The following is an 18,364-nucleotide window of genomic DNA, read 5'->3' as shown; positions in this document are numbered from 1 at the left end:
AAAAATGGAAAAGAATAAGTGTTCACACTGGAATGGGAAGAAAATAGGGCTGGAAGAGGAAAAACGGTGTGATCCCCCATTAACTCGGGCTAACTTTGCTTTTATAAACTCGAGCAAGTATCATGACGCTAGTGTGCAGTGCCACAACATTGACGAGCTAGGAAAACCCTTGTCGAAGCACGTGTGCCAACAGAGTTCAGAGCGTCGTGGTGCCACAGGGCAATATTGTGATGCTTCCCCAATTTCTCTTTTAAATGAAAATAAGATTTTCTCCTATTAACATTACCTTTTATATGTTAAGATTATCTTATGATAATATTATTTTTATCTTTCAAATACGCGAATAAATATCTAAGATTATATTTTATTTTATTTCGAAACGTTGAAGATTTAAGACCATGTTTACTAATTTGTAATGAAAATTAGTGTAATTATAATTGAATTTTATTGACGGATCAATAATCAAGGAAGAAAATATCGATGTCGATATCGCTGGTTTACCAATTCAAGATTATATTTTAGTGAAAGGATTGAATCCCAATGCAGAAATATTTTAACACTCTTTATCTTTGAATTGGGATGCGAAAATAGAGAATTGATTTACATGAAAATAAAGGTTAAGCATACAATTAGAGAAATTGAGAAAAAAAAAATTTGAAGAACGAATCTTCACAAATTTCTTAAGTCTCCCTCTATGTGAAAAATCTCAAAATCACGAATGGACACCAACAATTGGCTATACAACTATTCTGAGGGGATCAATGGAATTATGGGATCCGAAAAAGGACAAAAAGACGCAGACAAAACTATTTATTTGTTTTCCCATATGGCGTTCAATTGAGAGAGAGAGGGTTCCACAGAGTTAAAAAAATCCGTATATTTTTTTCTGTGTTCAATTGCTCAACCCTCATACAAATAAAACTCAAAGGGTGGGAACTTAGCTTAACTCCCTACCAACTCTTCCGTAACTTTTCATTACCGAAGTTATATGTATTTCATCCCATTTTTTAGTTTAAATTATTATTATTATTATTATTATTATTATCTATTTAAATTTTACATTATAAGAATTTCGAGCTTTAATGTCAGTTGAAAAAAATAAAATCGGATGTATAATATTAGTTTTTTTTTTAAAAAAAAACATAAATAGTTAAATAAAAATAAATACATAATTAATTAATTAACAATTAATTATTAATATTTAAATATCACAGTTATTAATTATGCACTTAAATCATATAAAAATGCATATCTCTCTCTTAACCTAAAGTTTTAAAGGGTTCTTACATTATTAGCAAAAAGTGTTGTAAAAATTAGGCCCGTGTCTTAGCTTTTTAATGTTTGCAAAAATAGCAAAGAAATCAACCTAACCCAATTACTGAAATGTTGATTGGTGTTAAACATACTGTTGATATACTTATGTCTTACTTCAAGAATTTACTAATTCATGTTTGATACACTTATATCTTATATTTGATATATTGCTACTATATCTGAAATATCATGCTTATAAAATAAACAAACATGTTTTACTTCAAAATAAGTTATTGATTTAATGATGTTAGATATACTACTGAAACATTTCTAATGTTGATTGGTGCTAGATATATTGTTGATACACTCATGTTTTACTTCAAGTGTTTACTGATTTATGACGAATATAATCTTGTCTGATATCTGATATAATGCTGATATATTTATAATATTTAGTATTCTTGCTCATCGATATCGTATAATGGTATGTCGAGTACTAGAGATTTAATATGTTTGTTGATTGACATCTCATAAAGTAATGATTGTACTCGAAAATTTAATACATTTGTTGATTGACATTCGATAGAGGACTGGAGTATTCTAAAATTTTGATATATTGTTGATATACTGAAAAAATCGATAGGTTTTAAATATATTGGTAGGATTAGCATACCAAAACTTACACGTTTTTTATACACTCTTAATCTATTGGTGACAAATTTTACTAATATATTAGTAAATATTTAGTAGTTCGACATAGGTAAGAGATAGGTATGAGATTTCTCTTTTCAGTAAAAGTAATGGTTGGTATATTCATTTGATTATTAGTCATAGTGTATGCATTTATACAACTGATCTAGTCCAATTTTTGTATATCAGTTTATAGATTAACCTAAATCAAAGTTAAAAAAAACCCTATAAATCAAACAATAAATAGAATCAAATTAAAATTAAATACAAAGATCTATCCCAATTGAAAAAATCAATCAAAATAAAATATTAGAAAGAGAATAAAATCTAATAAAACAGCACAAAGGAACCATAATGAAAATAAATAAATAAGTAAACCTAAAATTAGGTCTAGAGAAGAACATTAAAGAAGGAAGAAGACGAAAAACTAAAAATAGTTGCATGTGAGAAGAGATAGGTGGAGACACAGTTGGAAAGAAAATTGGAAATGGAAGCTTTATGTTTATTTTATTATTTTTTCAGATTGAATGGGAGAGAGATTCGGTAGAAAAAGGAAAAAACTAAAATGTCAAAACAAGAATAAATATAATTTATATACAGTTTTGCCATATTTGCAAAGGTAAAAAAGTGAAGACAAAATGGGAAATATGCAAATTATTTTTGCTACCCAATATGATTTTCCTAGTTTTAATATAAATCTCATTCATATTAATTTTATTTTATAGTTTTAATATGAATCCAATTCATAATAAATTAATATTATAATCTTATTCAAATATTATTCGCTCATTAAATAGTTTTAATAATGAATAATTTAAACTATTCCAAAAATTAGCTGATCTTTGTTTTACCTTCAGTGAGCTAGTAGGGGACCTAATGAAACTATAGTTTAAAAGCTCCAACAATTCGAGGTCAAATTAATTGAACCCTTTAATTAATTTAATCAATAATTATTAGTTGTGGGTCACTCCACCAATGATCTATAGTTGCACTCTTCACACAATAGATATATTTTTGTTTCAATGGATATAACTAGTCATCAATAATTCAATCATTCAAAAAAATTGCTTGTGATTATAGTTGGGTCAAAATTACCATTTTACCCCTACAGTTACTTCTTTCTCTTTAAGTCTCATTGATCCTCTAATGAACAACCTGTTTATAGACCTGCCACAAACAAATCCCTCTCATGCTAATGAGAGGTAGAGGCCCCTTATTCATGACCTGGAATCAACATTAAAGGGAGCAATTTATCTACTTACCTTAAAGGCGGGAAGGAGTGGGCTTCCTCTTGTGTAACTATGTTCCCAACTTCCTAAAAATTATAGCTACCTTAAAGGCGGGAAGGAATGACATATAGGCATATTGAGTCCACGACACGGGCCACTCTCACCTGTATAAATCAAATGATTTTTCTCATAGACAGGAGTCCATAACTCACTTAGGATTGAGACCAAGTTACCTATGGTCATAGTATGAAATATTAATCTTTTCAGTTAACGGCGTTACTAAGAAATTAATTATTTCGCAGTCCGATCTTATACGAACTCATTGTATATGATATCCCAACTCACATGTCTTCATATGAACGATTTGGATCAAATCGCTTGTAACACTTACAACTCTTGTAACGTTTACAAAGTAGGCCGTATCCGTAGTATCACCAAGTCAAGACACTCAACCTTATCCACTTTTAGTGCATTACTTAAACATGATCCAGACGTTGGCCGATGGGTGGAGCCATTGAAAATATTAGTAGAATGGAGAATTAGGGTGAGTTGGAGGGAGAGTTAGGGTGAGTTAGCGTGAATTGGTAAAAAAAAACCAACTCAATTCCACTAACGTTATTTAGCCAAACACCCGCTAAACGATAATTATGTTCCTTTTGAAGAAAGGGTGTTTTTCTTGAAAAGGGTATGTTTTTATCATAAATAGTTTGATTTGTGGAATACCTTTAAAGAGAACTAATAATTAAAGTTGAGATAATAATAGACATATTTTAAGAAATAAAGGGCAATAAAGAGAGTGGAAAAAATTCTCCAATCCTAGACTATTATACAGATTATAAATTGAAGATTAAAGAGTATAGCTATGTATAGGGATATTTGAGCCATAAGGTTCCGATGTTTGGATGTTAAAGGGTTTGTTAGTAGACAATTCAGAAATAGAAATTTGAAAATAAGTAATTTAATGAAAATTAAGTTGTATTTCATGTTTATATATATATATATGTGTGTGTGTTTTTTGATAATATCCTCTCTAAATGGTAATTATGTTCCTTTTGAAGAAAGGGTATTTTTCTTGAAAAGCGTATGTTTTGCCATAAATAGTTTGATTTGTGGAATACCTTTAAAGAGAAGTAATAATTAAAGTTAAGAGAATAATAGAGATATTTTAAAAAATAAAGGGCAATAAATAGGGACAAAAAAATTCTCCAAACCTAGCCTATTATACAAATTATAAATTGAAGATTAAAGATTATTGATATGTATAGGGATATCTGAGTCATAAGGTTCTAGTGTTTGGATGTTAAAAAGGTTTGTTTGATAGACGATTTAGAAACAAAACTTTGAAAATGAGTGATTTAGTGAAAACGAAAATTGTATTTCATGTTTTTAAATTTGTGTTTGGTAATATCACCTCTAAATGGTAATTATGTTCCTTTTGAGGAAAGGGTGTTTTTTTCTTTAAAGTGTATGTTTTGCCATAAATAGTTTGATTTGTGGAATACCTTTAAAGAGGCTAAAAATTATAGTTGAGAGAATAATAGATATATGAGCAAAAATGGACCAAATTGGAGCTCAATTGCATCAAAGGAGGAATAAAGTTGAAAAATTATGCAAACGCCCTTGAGGAGCATCGGACAACAGCATAGCGGCACCATGTCTGACGCATTTTCTCGAGAGCTTCAAAGTTGTTAAATTTGGGAAACACCACGACACTCTGAACCTATCGCTGTGCACGCATCCGTGTTGAGGCGTTGCTATGCTTTGACAAGGGGAGTTTCCATCCACATTGCATCGCGACGCTGCACCCTTATGTCGCGGCGGTTGCTTAAGATTATAAAAAAAAAAAGTTAGCTCGATTTGACGAGGGATCACGTTGTTATTTCTTCTTCCAGCCCTATTTTCTTTTCCCCTTTTAAGTTTCGTTGTGAGACTAGTTCTTCACCCAACACTGTTCAAATTCTCTTGTTTATGGGTTTTAATCTGATTATACTATTATGAATGACTATTTCTTATTATTGATCGACAACCAATGCTTGAATGTTGCTTTTCCTACTTTAGATTTATTCTTGATTAATGTAATAAATCAACTAGAAGCAAAGGGTTAGATTAGCTTGCTAATTGTGAGTCGACTATCAACGAATATTGCTCTTGTTAGGTTTTATATCCTAAAACTTATAGATAGTAAACCTTATTAATTGCTTGTCATCAATAAAAAGTTATAGATGTTAACTCAATAAATGTTATTGTTTGTGTTGTTAGTCTATTTTTGTCTTAATATCCCTAAATCCAATAAACTAACATCCAAGGCTACTTATCGGTCTTGAACTATATGTGAGACATATAGAGATCAATGTTCAAGATACAGCCTGAAGGGTCTGTAGTATAGGGAAACCATATCCCGGTAACACTATGGATATGACCTAATTTGTTTATGATACAAACGCAATGATCCAGCACGTTTGTGTAGTTGACATGCAGGTGGAGGTATTTTATGCTATTAGTTTGCATAAGACTAGACCCCGAAATAGTAACCACTAATGTAACACCGTTAACTAGTTAAGTTCCTATTTCAATAGGATGACCTAGCCAACTTAGTTTCAATAGGATGGTCAGTTCACCGACCTTGCCTACCATTTTGGGGACAAGACCGAGTGGCGAGCTGAGAACATAATAATACAAGATGAAATTCATTCCTTCTTATCTAAAAGATAAGTAGATGAATGTTCCCTTAAGTGGTGTCTTTGGAACTTAAACAAAGGCCCTACCCTCTCATTGGCCCGAGAGGGGTTTCTGTTTATTGGTTGGACCATAAATAGGTTATTCATTAGAGAAGCATTGATACTTAAGGAGTCAGAGGTAATCTAAGGGTAAAACAGTAATTTGACACAGTTAGAGTTATGTAGACTCGTGAAGGACTAACTTGTTGTTGTTGGTTTATATCCATGGACACAGAAATATAAATGTAGTGAGAAAAATGCAACTGTAAATCTTTACTGGAGTGTACACATTGTGTAGGTCTTTAGTGGAGTGATCTACAGATCCATTAGTTCACCTTGCAAGCTCACTAGAGGATATTTAAGAGAGATGATTTGAATTGTTAAAATTAATTTGAGAAAATCATATATTAATGTGATTAATATATATTTGATTATGGATATGTTCTATAATTCAAATTAAATTGGAAAGTAATATTTGAATAAGATTCAATTAATTAATTCAAAAGAATTGGATTCACAAGTATTAATTAATAGAGATGTATTGCACATATACATACATTATTTATGATAATTAAATATATACATTGAATTTAATTTAATGTATAAATAGTTATTTAACTAATATGCAAATAAAATTAAATAAGTATTATTTAATTAATTAATCGTGGAAAAGAAAATTAGGAAAAGGGCTATTAAAAGGGCTTGGTCCTTCTCTATGTAATGACCTCCCTATGGCCCCTTTGGGAGACACTAATACAGAGACTGACAATACATAACATACATGTATTATTGTGCAAAATTTTTCCTAAGCCATAAAGAGAATCCTCTCTACTCTTCAAAACCCTTTTCTCCTCTCCCTCTCTCAACAGTTGGATATCACCTATCCCTCTATTGGAATCCTAGGAAATAATGAGGTTAGTCTTGTAGTAGTATTCGAGATTGTTCAAGAAATCATCAAGATCGTTGGAGGAGTTGTTCGTTGGAACATCGAGAGGATTGTTCGTAAAGCTTGAGAATCTACAAAGGTAAGAATAATTCTAATCTTTTCAAAAAGCACGCTGATTTACATGTTTATAATATGTTTTGATACAATGAATTTATTTATGTAAAAGTCGAATTGCGGGATGCAACGCGTTCTCACACAAACGCTTTCACTGTGGGATTTGATCCCTTCAACTTTAATCAACCTTGACTTAAAATCGTATCAAATGAATTAATTAGATGATAGAAATTAATTTGTTCATCTAGCTTAATCCCTAAAGCATAATGCGATTAAACCACTTAGGTTAATATGGATTCATCTAATGTAATTGGGCTAACAACGAAATTAGAAAGATTGATTAGGATTCTAATCAATTTGGCTAGCTTAAGCATGAGATTTGATTTAGAGATCAATGATCAATTTAACTAACTTGGAAACATAATATCAAAGTCCAAGCTAGATCTTTTCATTATTGAAATTAAAAAATCTCCCTCTCTTATTCTCATTTTATTTTCATGTGAATTTATTTTCCATTGCATCAATTCCAAACAACAACCCCCGTCAGTTATTTTAAGTCGTCAAGCAATGCTTGAAGACAGAAAGCTCGCTTTTGCTGCAAAACAGGGCAACGTTGAAATGCTCCTCACAACGTTGTAGTGCTCCGAAATTTGACGTGATTCATCCCGCGTGCACCCTCACGCAACGTAGAGTCAAGGATCAGTGTCACGTCTCAAGCGCAAAGTTCTTTGCTTTTTTGTGATTTGGGATTGCAATGTTGACCCCAGTATCATGACGCTACCCACAACACTATTATAATTCATAGTGTTATAGTGTACAAACTATAATAACCAACTCTGCACCCCAACAACTCCACGATTTTTGATCTAGTCCATTGTTCGTATAGTTACTATTTGATACGATCTTTCATGTAATAAAACTATACGATTGTTTAGTCAATAGCGCGTGTACACGATCGTTTAGAAAAACACTTAAAGCTGTCGTATAGGCTCTTGTGAACTAAATGATAGATAGTGTAGTTGATATCAAGCGATTGTTCGAATCTATTCCAATAGTTGAAAAAGGAGGGAGAACGATTTTGATCGAAGTTGGAATTTCTCTCTATATCAATTAATCTCTATGGTAATTTTATTTCCTACTTAGTTTAGATTTTGAGTTTTTTTTGGATTATAATCAATAATTTGTAATTCTTCATGAATTTGTCTATGAATTTGTGAAGTATTGAATCTTGTTTCTATTTCAAGAGTTCTTGCAATTCTTCTGAGTTTTCTACTTGTCTTTATCATTAGCAATCTAATTTGAACACTCTTGAATCCATTTTTAATTCTTGAAGCATGTTGAATGATCTATATCATGAACATGTTTAATTTAGATGCTTGGTTTTGTCACACTCATGATTGAATGTGTTGCTTTTAACGTGTTCATAGAATGTCTAACAAAGATCTAAGAGAGGCATTAGTAATTGTCTGTTTAATGGCTATCCTAGGATGTACTAAGTACTAAATTTGAAGAAAATTCGGTTAATTGAGTAAGATATCTTAACAATTAATCGGCACAATTGAATCTTAGAACTTATTGTGCATGTTTTCTCTTCTATATGGCCGCTATCGAACCCAATAGAGGTAGAAGCATATAGATTGATTAGGGTTAGGGCTATCCTACCTTAATTGTTGATTCAGACGCTTTCTTGACTAGGTAAATGCTAGTTGTCCGCCTTTTTAGAGACTAGTTTAACATAATTAAGTAAGTAGTTGCGAGCTTAATCCGATTGTGAATTAAATTTGTAAAATTCAATGATAAGAATTGCATTGAATGTCTAACTTGGATTAGAAGCAAGATTGTTGTAAATTTGTTTACAATTATCCTTTATCTTTTGATTTTTAGCATATTTCTTGTCTTAATAAAAAATCTTGTTTTATAGCTTTCATAGTTAAGCTTGGTTAAGGAAAAGATTAAATAATATTTCCATGTGGATTGACCTCTTACTTCCATTTTAACTACGAGTAGTTTAGGTTGTTGTTCAAGTTTTATAAATATGGTTTGTTTCGAGTTAGGTAGAACTAACGATATCTAATTAACTCTGAACAGTATCATTGAAGCTTCAGTCTATAGGTCATAAGGTCTCTTCGTTAGCTCAATGAGGACGGATTTGAATCAAAAAAATTTGGTTTGATTTGAATTGTTCAAATTAATTTAAGGGAATTAATTGTAAAAGATATAGTTAAATAATGTATATTGATACATTATGTAATATAATGTATGTTGATACATTTTCATGAGAGAAATAAATAATTGAATATGATTCAAATATTAATTATATGAATGTGATTCATAAAACTGTAGGTTAAAATTAATACGAATGTGATTCATATTAGTACCTTAGGTTATTTGAGAGAATAATAAACTATGGTTTATGTTATATGTGATATAACATATAGTTTGTATATATATTAAGTGGATAAATATATATATATATATATATATTAAACTCAAATATTTGAATTTAATAAAATTAAGGAGAGGGAGTTGTAACTCTATCACCCATTTTTTCTCTCTCTCAAAATCTCATGTAACAAACTGGATGAAGGGAGAGAATGGTTCTCTCTCGTTCTCTCTCTGGGTTCTCTGGTTCTATGTGTTATGTAAATAAGTTTTTACAGAGAAGAAAATTTCTCTCAATTCTCTTTTCCTTCCCTCATGCCAATTTTAAGTGCAAGCTCACAACTCTACATGATTCTCGTCCCTGAGAATAATGGGAAAGACCCCATGGTGGTGCTCAGTTGTGGTGTTCGTGAGATCGGGAGAAGATGACATGAATTGGAAAGGAATACAAAGAATTGGTCTTCAAAGGTATGTGGTTCCATTTAAATCTTTCTTCTCTGTTTGATTAATACAGTAGATAGCATGCTTAATTTAATATTGTTTATCATTTCCGTCTCTCTATATTTTTCTATTCTGTAAAACAAAATATAAAGATTGATGCGTTCAATTGCTTCTGTTGTGGGGAATTCCAATCCCTTCAGCAAACAACGCAAAATGAGCACATCCGTATTGAAGACTGATAACGGGCAGAAATGCACGTTATTACAGTGCTAAGTTATAAAACAATGCAAGATTGCGATGATAAAAATATATAATATTGCGTCAAAAAGCATTAAGTTCACAATATTGCAATCACATGCGTCCATTGCATTAAAACAGTTAACTTATGTATTTTTGTGCAGAATATGCATTGATGCAAGGTGGAAAATGCGATTCAAAGAAATCAATGATCGAATGCATTAAGAGATTGTGTTGACGCAAGATTTTACGATCATTTGCGCTCGCGAATATCTACTCAAAAAGGTTGCCGCATAGAGCTGGCGCATCATGGTGGGCGCATCTGGGTGAAAAGCGTAATAAATCACAATGGGACAGAAAGCTGATGACGATCGATTCTGAATTAAGTTGACTAGCCGTTAACAACCTATTGTAGCAAGTACACTCAACTTTTCGATGACAAATATTCGGTGCATCAGATAGAGAAGTAATGTCATCCCATCAGTGCAATCATAAGAGAGAAGAAGTCTTTCACCCCAAAGCTCTATAAGTACCAAAGACTATATTCAGTGAAGGAGTTCAATCAATTCGGTCAGTTCGATAATTCTCTCCATAGATAGAAGTAGCCTTATTCATAGTTTTCTTATACTTAGAAGATGGAGCGAGATAAGGGAAGAGACACCGGAAGATCGCCCTGGTAAGCTCGAGAGAGAACCCAAGAGGCATGGAAAAATAGAGAGATGGCCGACTCTTGCGAGAGTAAGATTATCTTTCGAGTAGAGTAGAGAAGAACAATGTAAAAGCCGTGGGAAGCAAGAAATTGCTACCATGCTCTTTATTCTTATTCTGCATTGTTATTTTGTATTTCGATTATATATCTATAAAATGGAACTTGCTTATCTACATTTGTTCACTTTCTATAAAGGATGCATGAGTAGTTAAATCTATCGAATGAGTTGAGAAGAACATAGCTAATATGACCTAGAATCTTCATTGCATGCGATCATCTTGTCTTATGTTGTGTCCAACACCCTTTAGAGCTACTCGAGAGAGAGTCTAAAGAAAGAACCTAAGTATTGAGAGAGCTAGGTTAGAATTTAGACTCAAGAGAGCAAGATTATATCTGTATAAGCAAGAGATAGAGACTTGGAGATAAGCTCTATTTGCCAACATGTATCGCATGTACCCTAGAGATAGGTTATGGTATTATGTGGTCGCCTTGTATGTGTGTGTGTCAATTGTCATCACATAGACAAGAATAGAGGCTTATGTGTAGGTCCTATAGACATCATCGCATATATCTCATGCATTATAGAACTAGAAGGTGTAGCATTTGTATTGAGAGATGATTTGCTATTGTATGTGTGTAGCATGATCGCATAACATGAACGCAATCCTAGGAAGTGTTAGCTAAACCCGTTCTCAACCCCTTCCCCTGCATATTCATTGCATCTTCCATATTATTAACTATTTTCTCAATTCTGCCGCATACATTTTATACTGTAAACACGAAACCAACAAACTCTTTGATTTGTTGGTTACCGCAAAGTGAGCTCGAAATTATCATCGCATATTATTTTCCTTAGTCCCTGAGTTCGACCCATGGGCTTACCAGGAAACTCAGTAGGATTTATACTTGGGTCCTGCGGAGAAAACTTATTTGCATAACACATTTTCCACCAACGCAATCCTTCCATTATTTCATCGCATAAAATAATGCATCAAAGACACATCAGAAGAAGAATCTAAAGAAGAAAAGTCTTAAGAAGAAGTGCAACCAATGGCCGAGCAAGAGAAGACCCTTAGAAATATCGTCGCCCCTAACACCACACGACAACCGGTATGCATGAAGTACCTCTAGACGACAGGTACATTTGAACTAGAATCTAGTTTAGTTTACATACTTCCTTTATTTCTGGATTTGTAGGTAAAGACTCGCATAAAGACCTTAAAGAGTTTCATCTCGTGTATTGAAGTATGAGGCCAAATGGAGCGACCCAAGAGCAGATAAACGTGAGGAAATTTCTCTTTTCTTTGAAGAGAGATGCCAAAGATTGGCTATATATTCTACTGTCTAGGAGTATCATCTAATGGTAAAAGATGCAATAAAAGTTTATGGAGAAGTTCTTTCCCACCTCACATACTAAGAGACACTAGAAATAAATTTATAGCATCTTGTAATATGTCGCAGAGACACTTCATAAGTACTAAGAGCGCTTCAAGTGGATATGCGCCAAATTTCCACATCATCTAATTTTGGATCAGTTAATGATCCAATACTTTTATGAGGGACTATTTCAAAATGATAAGAATAAGTCAATATTGTCGTAGAGGGAGCTCTAGTCAATAAAACTCCAATAGAAGCAAAGAAACTCATAACGACCACGACGACTAACTCCCAACAATTTGGAACCCATTCATTAGTCAGTGTGAAATTTTCATTTGAGGTAGGTGATCTTAAGAATGAAATATTTTATTTGTTTGTTGTTGTAAAACATATGGCCCTGGATAGGAACAAATCCACCTTGGTATGCCAAGTGTGCTCAATGACTTTCCATACATTCCATGTTTGTCCACACGTCAAGCAATAGACGTTAGGGGAGGTAAACTGTGCTGGTAACCAACCAAAGAGACAACATTACAATTACAATAGATGGGGAAATCAAGGACCACCTCAATAGAGCAGCTAAAGAGCACCATTAAAAGACATGATGAAAAGCTTGGCAGAATCAACTATGCAGCTTAAGCGTAGCTTCAAGCTATTTAAGCAGACGATCGCCATGCATATGTAGAGCATGACTAATTAGATTTCTTAGTTTGCTACATTGGTAAGTAGATTACACAGGCATACAGGGAGGCTTTCTTCCGAACTTGAGCCCAATGTGTGCAATGTCAGCATAATTATGACAGTGTGCTATAGTAAAGTCTCCTATGCTTTTGCCTTTGAACTAATGGATGAGCCAGAAGAGCTTGAGCATGAAGAAAAAAACGAAAAAATAATTGCCAATTAGACTGCTACATGAGAGGTACATTTTGATCATTCATTGAATCTTAACACTTATGTTCCTGTTGTACCCTTCCTTGGTAGGTTAGCTATTGTTAAAGGAGTTTCAAATAAGGATAAGGTGTAAGTGGCCAAGTCTTCTGAGAGCAACAAAAGGCCTATCGGAAAGTGCAAGAGGTCGTGGGTTAAGGTTGAAGACAAGCCCAAAAGTGAAGAAAGTATCTGCTCAGGTAACTTACCACCTAAATTTTATGATCCCGATACATTTTCTTTGCCCTATCTAATAAGTAGATAAAATTTGAGCATGTAATGCTAGACTTAGGATCGACTATTAATATCATGCCTGCATCTATGTACTCTGAACTTTGATCACATTTCCTGTATCATACTGGTATTTTAGTTCAGTTGGCAGATTGTTACTTAGTTGGACCTCTTGGAATGATAAAAGGTATCTTAGTTTGAAAGAAAGCATATATGATTTTTAGGCTAATTTTGAAAATTTTGAATCCCTTCTCTCATGCATCTTTAGTTCTTTATCCATCTAAATTACCTCTTGCTTGCTTAGAATTACATTACGAGGCTATAGGTTTGTTGTCACTCTGAAAGGGTCCACTAGTTAGAGAATGTCTTGCATAAAAGATGATAATGTGATACTAAGAGTGAAATATGCGAGATATATTCCTGCTAAAAAGAAAAGAAGAGAAAGAGTCAATTGACAAGAAAAAAAAAAAACTATACGTGCTAAAAAGAATATCAAAAGAAATAAGATAAGAAAATAAACTTGTAATATGTATGCATGACTAGAAGTAAAAGGAGTTGCCTTCTGTTTTTGTTGTGACCAGTTAGAACACCTAGGAGAAAAGAGTGGGTACAGTTCCCTACAGTGGAAGTGTGAAAACTAGTGTCCCTATGTAAAAGAAATGCAAGTTTAGGACTCTTGTATGTGTTTTTCCGCACTGTAATTGATATAATACTGCTTGGTGTATTTTAATGTTTGATGGTTTGTGCTCAAGCAAGAGTAGGGAAAAACGATCTGAGACTTTATAAATCTATTCCATGATACTTGTGCTTAAAATAGATGACTTTGAACTTATTCATGCATTAGAAGATGTTAAATGAAATTCCAATTTTATCTTAGAATTGATTAAATGCTTTTCAATGGCTTGATTGATTGTGAGCATGATTTTAGTTGACTGTTAAGGCTGGAGTAGAGAATTTGGAAACTTAGCAAGTTAATCTTTATGTGATTGTATGTTTTACGTTACTTGAGGATGATAGAATCAAGTTGTAGGTAATTTGGTAGCGTCTAAAATGTATTATTGCTCTATTCTTAATTTGGGGTCGTTGCTTTATCAAATATTCTTAATTGATGATTTTATAAATATCGGGTATCTAAAAGGTAGAATGAAGTGTTAGGAGCAAAGCAGTGCTAAAACGAACCAAATTCTCAATTGCATCAAGGGAGGAAGAAAGCATGAAAATTATGAAAATGTCCTTGAGGAGTGTCATAGTGTAGCGGCACCATGCTCGATGCGTTTTCCCGAGAGCTTCAAAATTGTGAAATTGAGGAAGGGTGGCGATATTGTCCTATGGTGCCACGACCCTTCGAACTCTGTTGGTGCGCGTGTGTCCACATCGAAGTTGCACAACATTGTTCTTTGACAAGGGGTTTCCCAACCCCTCAACGTTGTGGCGCTGCACCCTAGTGTCACGACACTTGCTCGAGTTTATAAAAGCAAAGTTAGCCGGATTTAACGGGGGATCACGCCGTTTTTCCTTTTCCAGCCCTATATTCTTCTCCTTCCGCCGTGAACAATTTATTCTTTTCCATTCTTATCATCTTGAATCTTAATTTCTAGTATTTTGAGGATGATTAGAGAAAACGTAACTCTTCTAGCTTTGATTTGATTGTTTTCCCATTGTTAATTTAATTGTGAGACTTGTTCTTCATCCAACATTATTGTTCATATTCTCTTGTTTATGGGTTTTAATCTGATTGTACTGTTATGAATAGTTGACAATCAATGCTTGAATGTTGCTTTTCTGTGCTTTAGATTTATCATTGATTAAGGTAATAAATCAATTAGAAGCAAAGAGTAAGATTAACATGAGTCGACCATCAATGGGTATTGCTTTAATCAACCATGACTTAAAACTTTAGATTTACAAATCTCTTTCTCTTATTCTAAATTTATTTTCATCCAAATTTTTTTTCCATTGCAAGGATTTCAAACAACAAACCCGCCCTTCGGTTGCTATACTATAAGCTTTTCGATTAAAAAAACTTCGTGGCTCTCTATGGTTTGACTTCGTACTTCATTTTACTACTTATTAGAGAGCAAGACTTGAAATTTTATTTGATTTGGGCCAAAAGGTGTTTACCACGCCCTTTCGACACCGATTAGAATTCTCATTTAAACAATTATTTTAAATATGTTTGTTATTATATTTATAAAGCATAAAACTAGTTTTAGTTCTCAACTAAATGTTATGTTAATTAATTTATGAACATTTTTATGTTAAAAAATTTGTAGATTTTTTTTTTTAATATTATATGTTTGATAATACATCACATAATTCATATTTTTATTAGAAATAAACAACTGAGTTAAAAAACAAGACATACTATATTTTAACCGTTTTACTATTTATTTAATCTAATTATGCATTTAAAAATTTTAAATTTTAAATTTATTACATTGAAAACATAAAATGTTAATTTTCGAGTTTACAGTATTTGGATCATAAAATCTAAAAAATAGTTATCAAATATAGAATTTAGATTGTCTATCAAATACATATTTGTTGAATTTAATAAATCTGATAACATAAAACAAAATCCAAATCGTTAACCAAATATTCCCATTAATTTATTGCTTGAGTTAATTAATGGACAGAATATTAATTAAAAGCAAAAAAAGTGTTAATGAAAAATAATTCCTATTATGTTCTCAATAATAGAATATTTAAAGGAAGAGACAAATTTTTAATAATTACACATAGATATAGAGAGCTAGTTATTGCAATTGATTATTATTCTTTTAAATGTGCTAGATTCAAAATGTTGAGATATCAATTTAGTGAAAATGTTGATAGAAATATCCATAAAATATCGACGTCTATAAATATTTATAGAAAAAAATTAGACAAGAAAGTTCAAATTAATAAACATTTTACATCATTTAAATAAATTTAAATAATTTTATTTATATTGTATTTATATTAATGACATTTTGTTACTTCCTATCTAGGTTTTACTCTCAATTATTATTTCAATGTTGAAACCCTGGACATGTGGAAATATCGACTAAAAAAAAGAAATATTAGGTCTCTTAAATAATTAAAAGATACCCATTCAAATTTGTGACATAAAGGGACTAGAATGTTAGAAAAATGCAAAAAAGAAACAAAACCAAATGTTGGAAGATAATTAATTTCCATTCTTATATAAATAACACACTCTTCCTTCAATATCTGTACATTATATCTATGCATTTAAGGAATTTTTTTTGTGTAATAGAGAAATGTGGTCGAGCAGAACATGTCTTGTGTTCAAAGTAGAAAGATGTGAACCACAATTCGTTTTCCCGGCTAAACCAACACCCCATGAGTATAAACAACTTTCTGATATTGATGATCAAGAAAGCTTAAGATTTCAACAACCAATAATACAATTCTATGAATATAATCAAAGCATGGAAGGGAGAGACCCAGTGAAGGTGATAAAAGAGGCAGTTTCAAAGACATTAGTTTTTTACTATCCTTTTGCAGGCAGAGTTCGAGAAGGGTTGGGTAGGAAGCTGTATGTAGAGTGCACAGGTGAAGGAATCTTGTTCATTGAGGCAAATGCAGATGTGAGTCTAGACCAGTTTCAAGATTCTTCTTCTCTTCAACCTCCATTTCCATGCATGGATCAACTTCTTTATCATGTTCCAAATTCTGATGGGATTCTTGATTCCCCTTTATTGCTCATCCAGGTATGCTTCATCCCTTTATTCCATAAATTAATTTAGTATAAGAAATGGGGGTAGAGGGGATTCATGCTCGACCTAAATAAAGTAGTATATATGTCAATTATCGTTGAAGTATAGAATTAGTTTAGTACGTAGTTAAATTAACTAAATTATGATAGTTTAGTACGTAGTTAAATTAACTAAATTATGATCGATTTCAATAATTATGGAATGTGTAGGTGACCCGACTCAAATGCGGTGGTTTTATCTTTGCGATGCGTTTTAATCATACAATGTGTGATGGCTATGGTATTGTCCAATTCATGACAGCCGTAGCCGAAATGGCTCATGGGGCTCACACTCCATCTGTTCTTCCGGTATGGGAAAGGACTCTCTTAAATTCGAGGGATATTCCAATAATCACTTACCTACCCCATGAATATGATCAAGTTGGAGACACAAATGCTACCAAAATTTCCGTCAATGACATTGTTCAGCGCTCCTTCTTCTTTGGCCCAACTGAAATATCCACCATTCGAGAAACCTTACCTATTCACCTTCGCCATTGTTCCTCCTTTGAGCTCCTCTCAGCCTACATTTGGCGCCTCCGTACCATATCCCTTCAATTTAGCCCAAATGAGGAAGTGCGTTTTCTTTGTCTTGTGAATCTACGCTTCAAGTTCAACTCTTTGCCATCTGGATACTATGGCAATGCGTTTGCTTTCCCTGCAGCATTTACCACAGCTGGAAAACTTTGCCAGAATCCCCTAGGTTATGCTATAGAATTGGTTAAGAAAGCTAAGGCAGAAATGACAGAGGAGTACATTAAGTCTGTGGCAGATCTTATGGTTATCAAAGGACGACCCCATTGCACTGCTATTGGGTCGTTTCTTGTGTCAGACTTGAAAAAAATTGGGTTTGGAGAGGTGGACTTTGGATGGGGAAAGGCCATTTATGGTGGACCTGCAATGGAAGGAGTTGGAATGGTCCCTGGTTTGATAAGCTTTTTTGTACCATTCAATAATAGAGTAGGAGAGAACGGAATATTGGTGCCCATTTGCTTACCAACTCTAGCCATGGAAAGATTTGTGATAGAACTTAATACCATCTCGAAGGTTAAACAACCAATTGGATTTGAAAATCATAAACTACTTAAAAATATCAAATCTGCACTTTAATAGAACAAAAGATGAGTATATTTTGTATTGAATATTTTACAAGCAAGTCTTGGTTTATAAAAAGTATTTATGTTTGAAACATAAATGATAATATTTGAAATAACTTATAAATAAGATATTGTGATATATATTGTATTAACTTTCTTTTGTGTTTCTTCTATAAATTTTTACTATATGTTCAAATTTTCACATGTAAGCTTTAAAGTTTTGTTTATAAATATAAAATCTTCACACCCAAGTGCAACTACCATACTGTCTACCAAGTAAATAAAATGCAGAGTACTTTAAGTATTGAGTATC

General features: G+C 32.6%; 1 protein-coding gene across 1 annotated transcript; it reads left to right on the top strand.

Annotated features, from left to right (window-relative positions):
* The first annotated feature begins 16,457 nt into the window (after window positions 1-16,457).
* On the top strand, window positions 16,458-18,071 carry LOC120089052 (benzyl alcohol O-benzoyltransferase-like). Its single transcript, XM_039046482.1, has 2 exons — window positions 16,458-16,910; window positions 17,126-18,071. The coding sequence occupies exons 1-2, from the start codon at window positions 16,458-16,460 to the stop codon at window positions 18,062-18,064; spliced, it is 1,392 nt and encodes a 463-aa protein (XP_038902410.1). The 3' UTR covers window positions 18,065-18,071.
* Window positions 18,072-18,364: the final 293 nt, after the last annotated feature.

Source organism: Benincasa hispida, chromosome 10 (assembly GCF_009727055.1).
Source record: "Benincasa hispida cultivar B227 chromosome 10, ASM972705v1, whole genome shotgun sequence".
In the NCBI taxonomy this organism is placed as follows: Eukaryota; Viridiplantae; Streptophyta; class Magnoliopsida; order Cucurbitales; family Cucurbitaceae; genus Benincasa; species Benincasa hispida.
The sequence above is the reverse complement of the archived record's forward strand: the minus strand, read 5'-3'. Positions and strand labels throughout refer to the sequence as shown.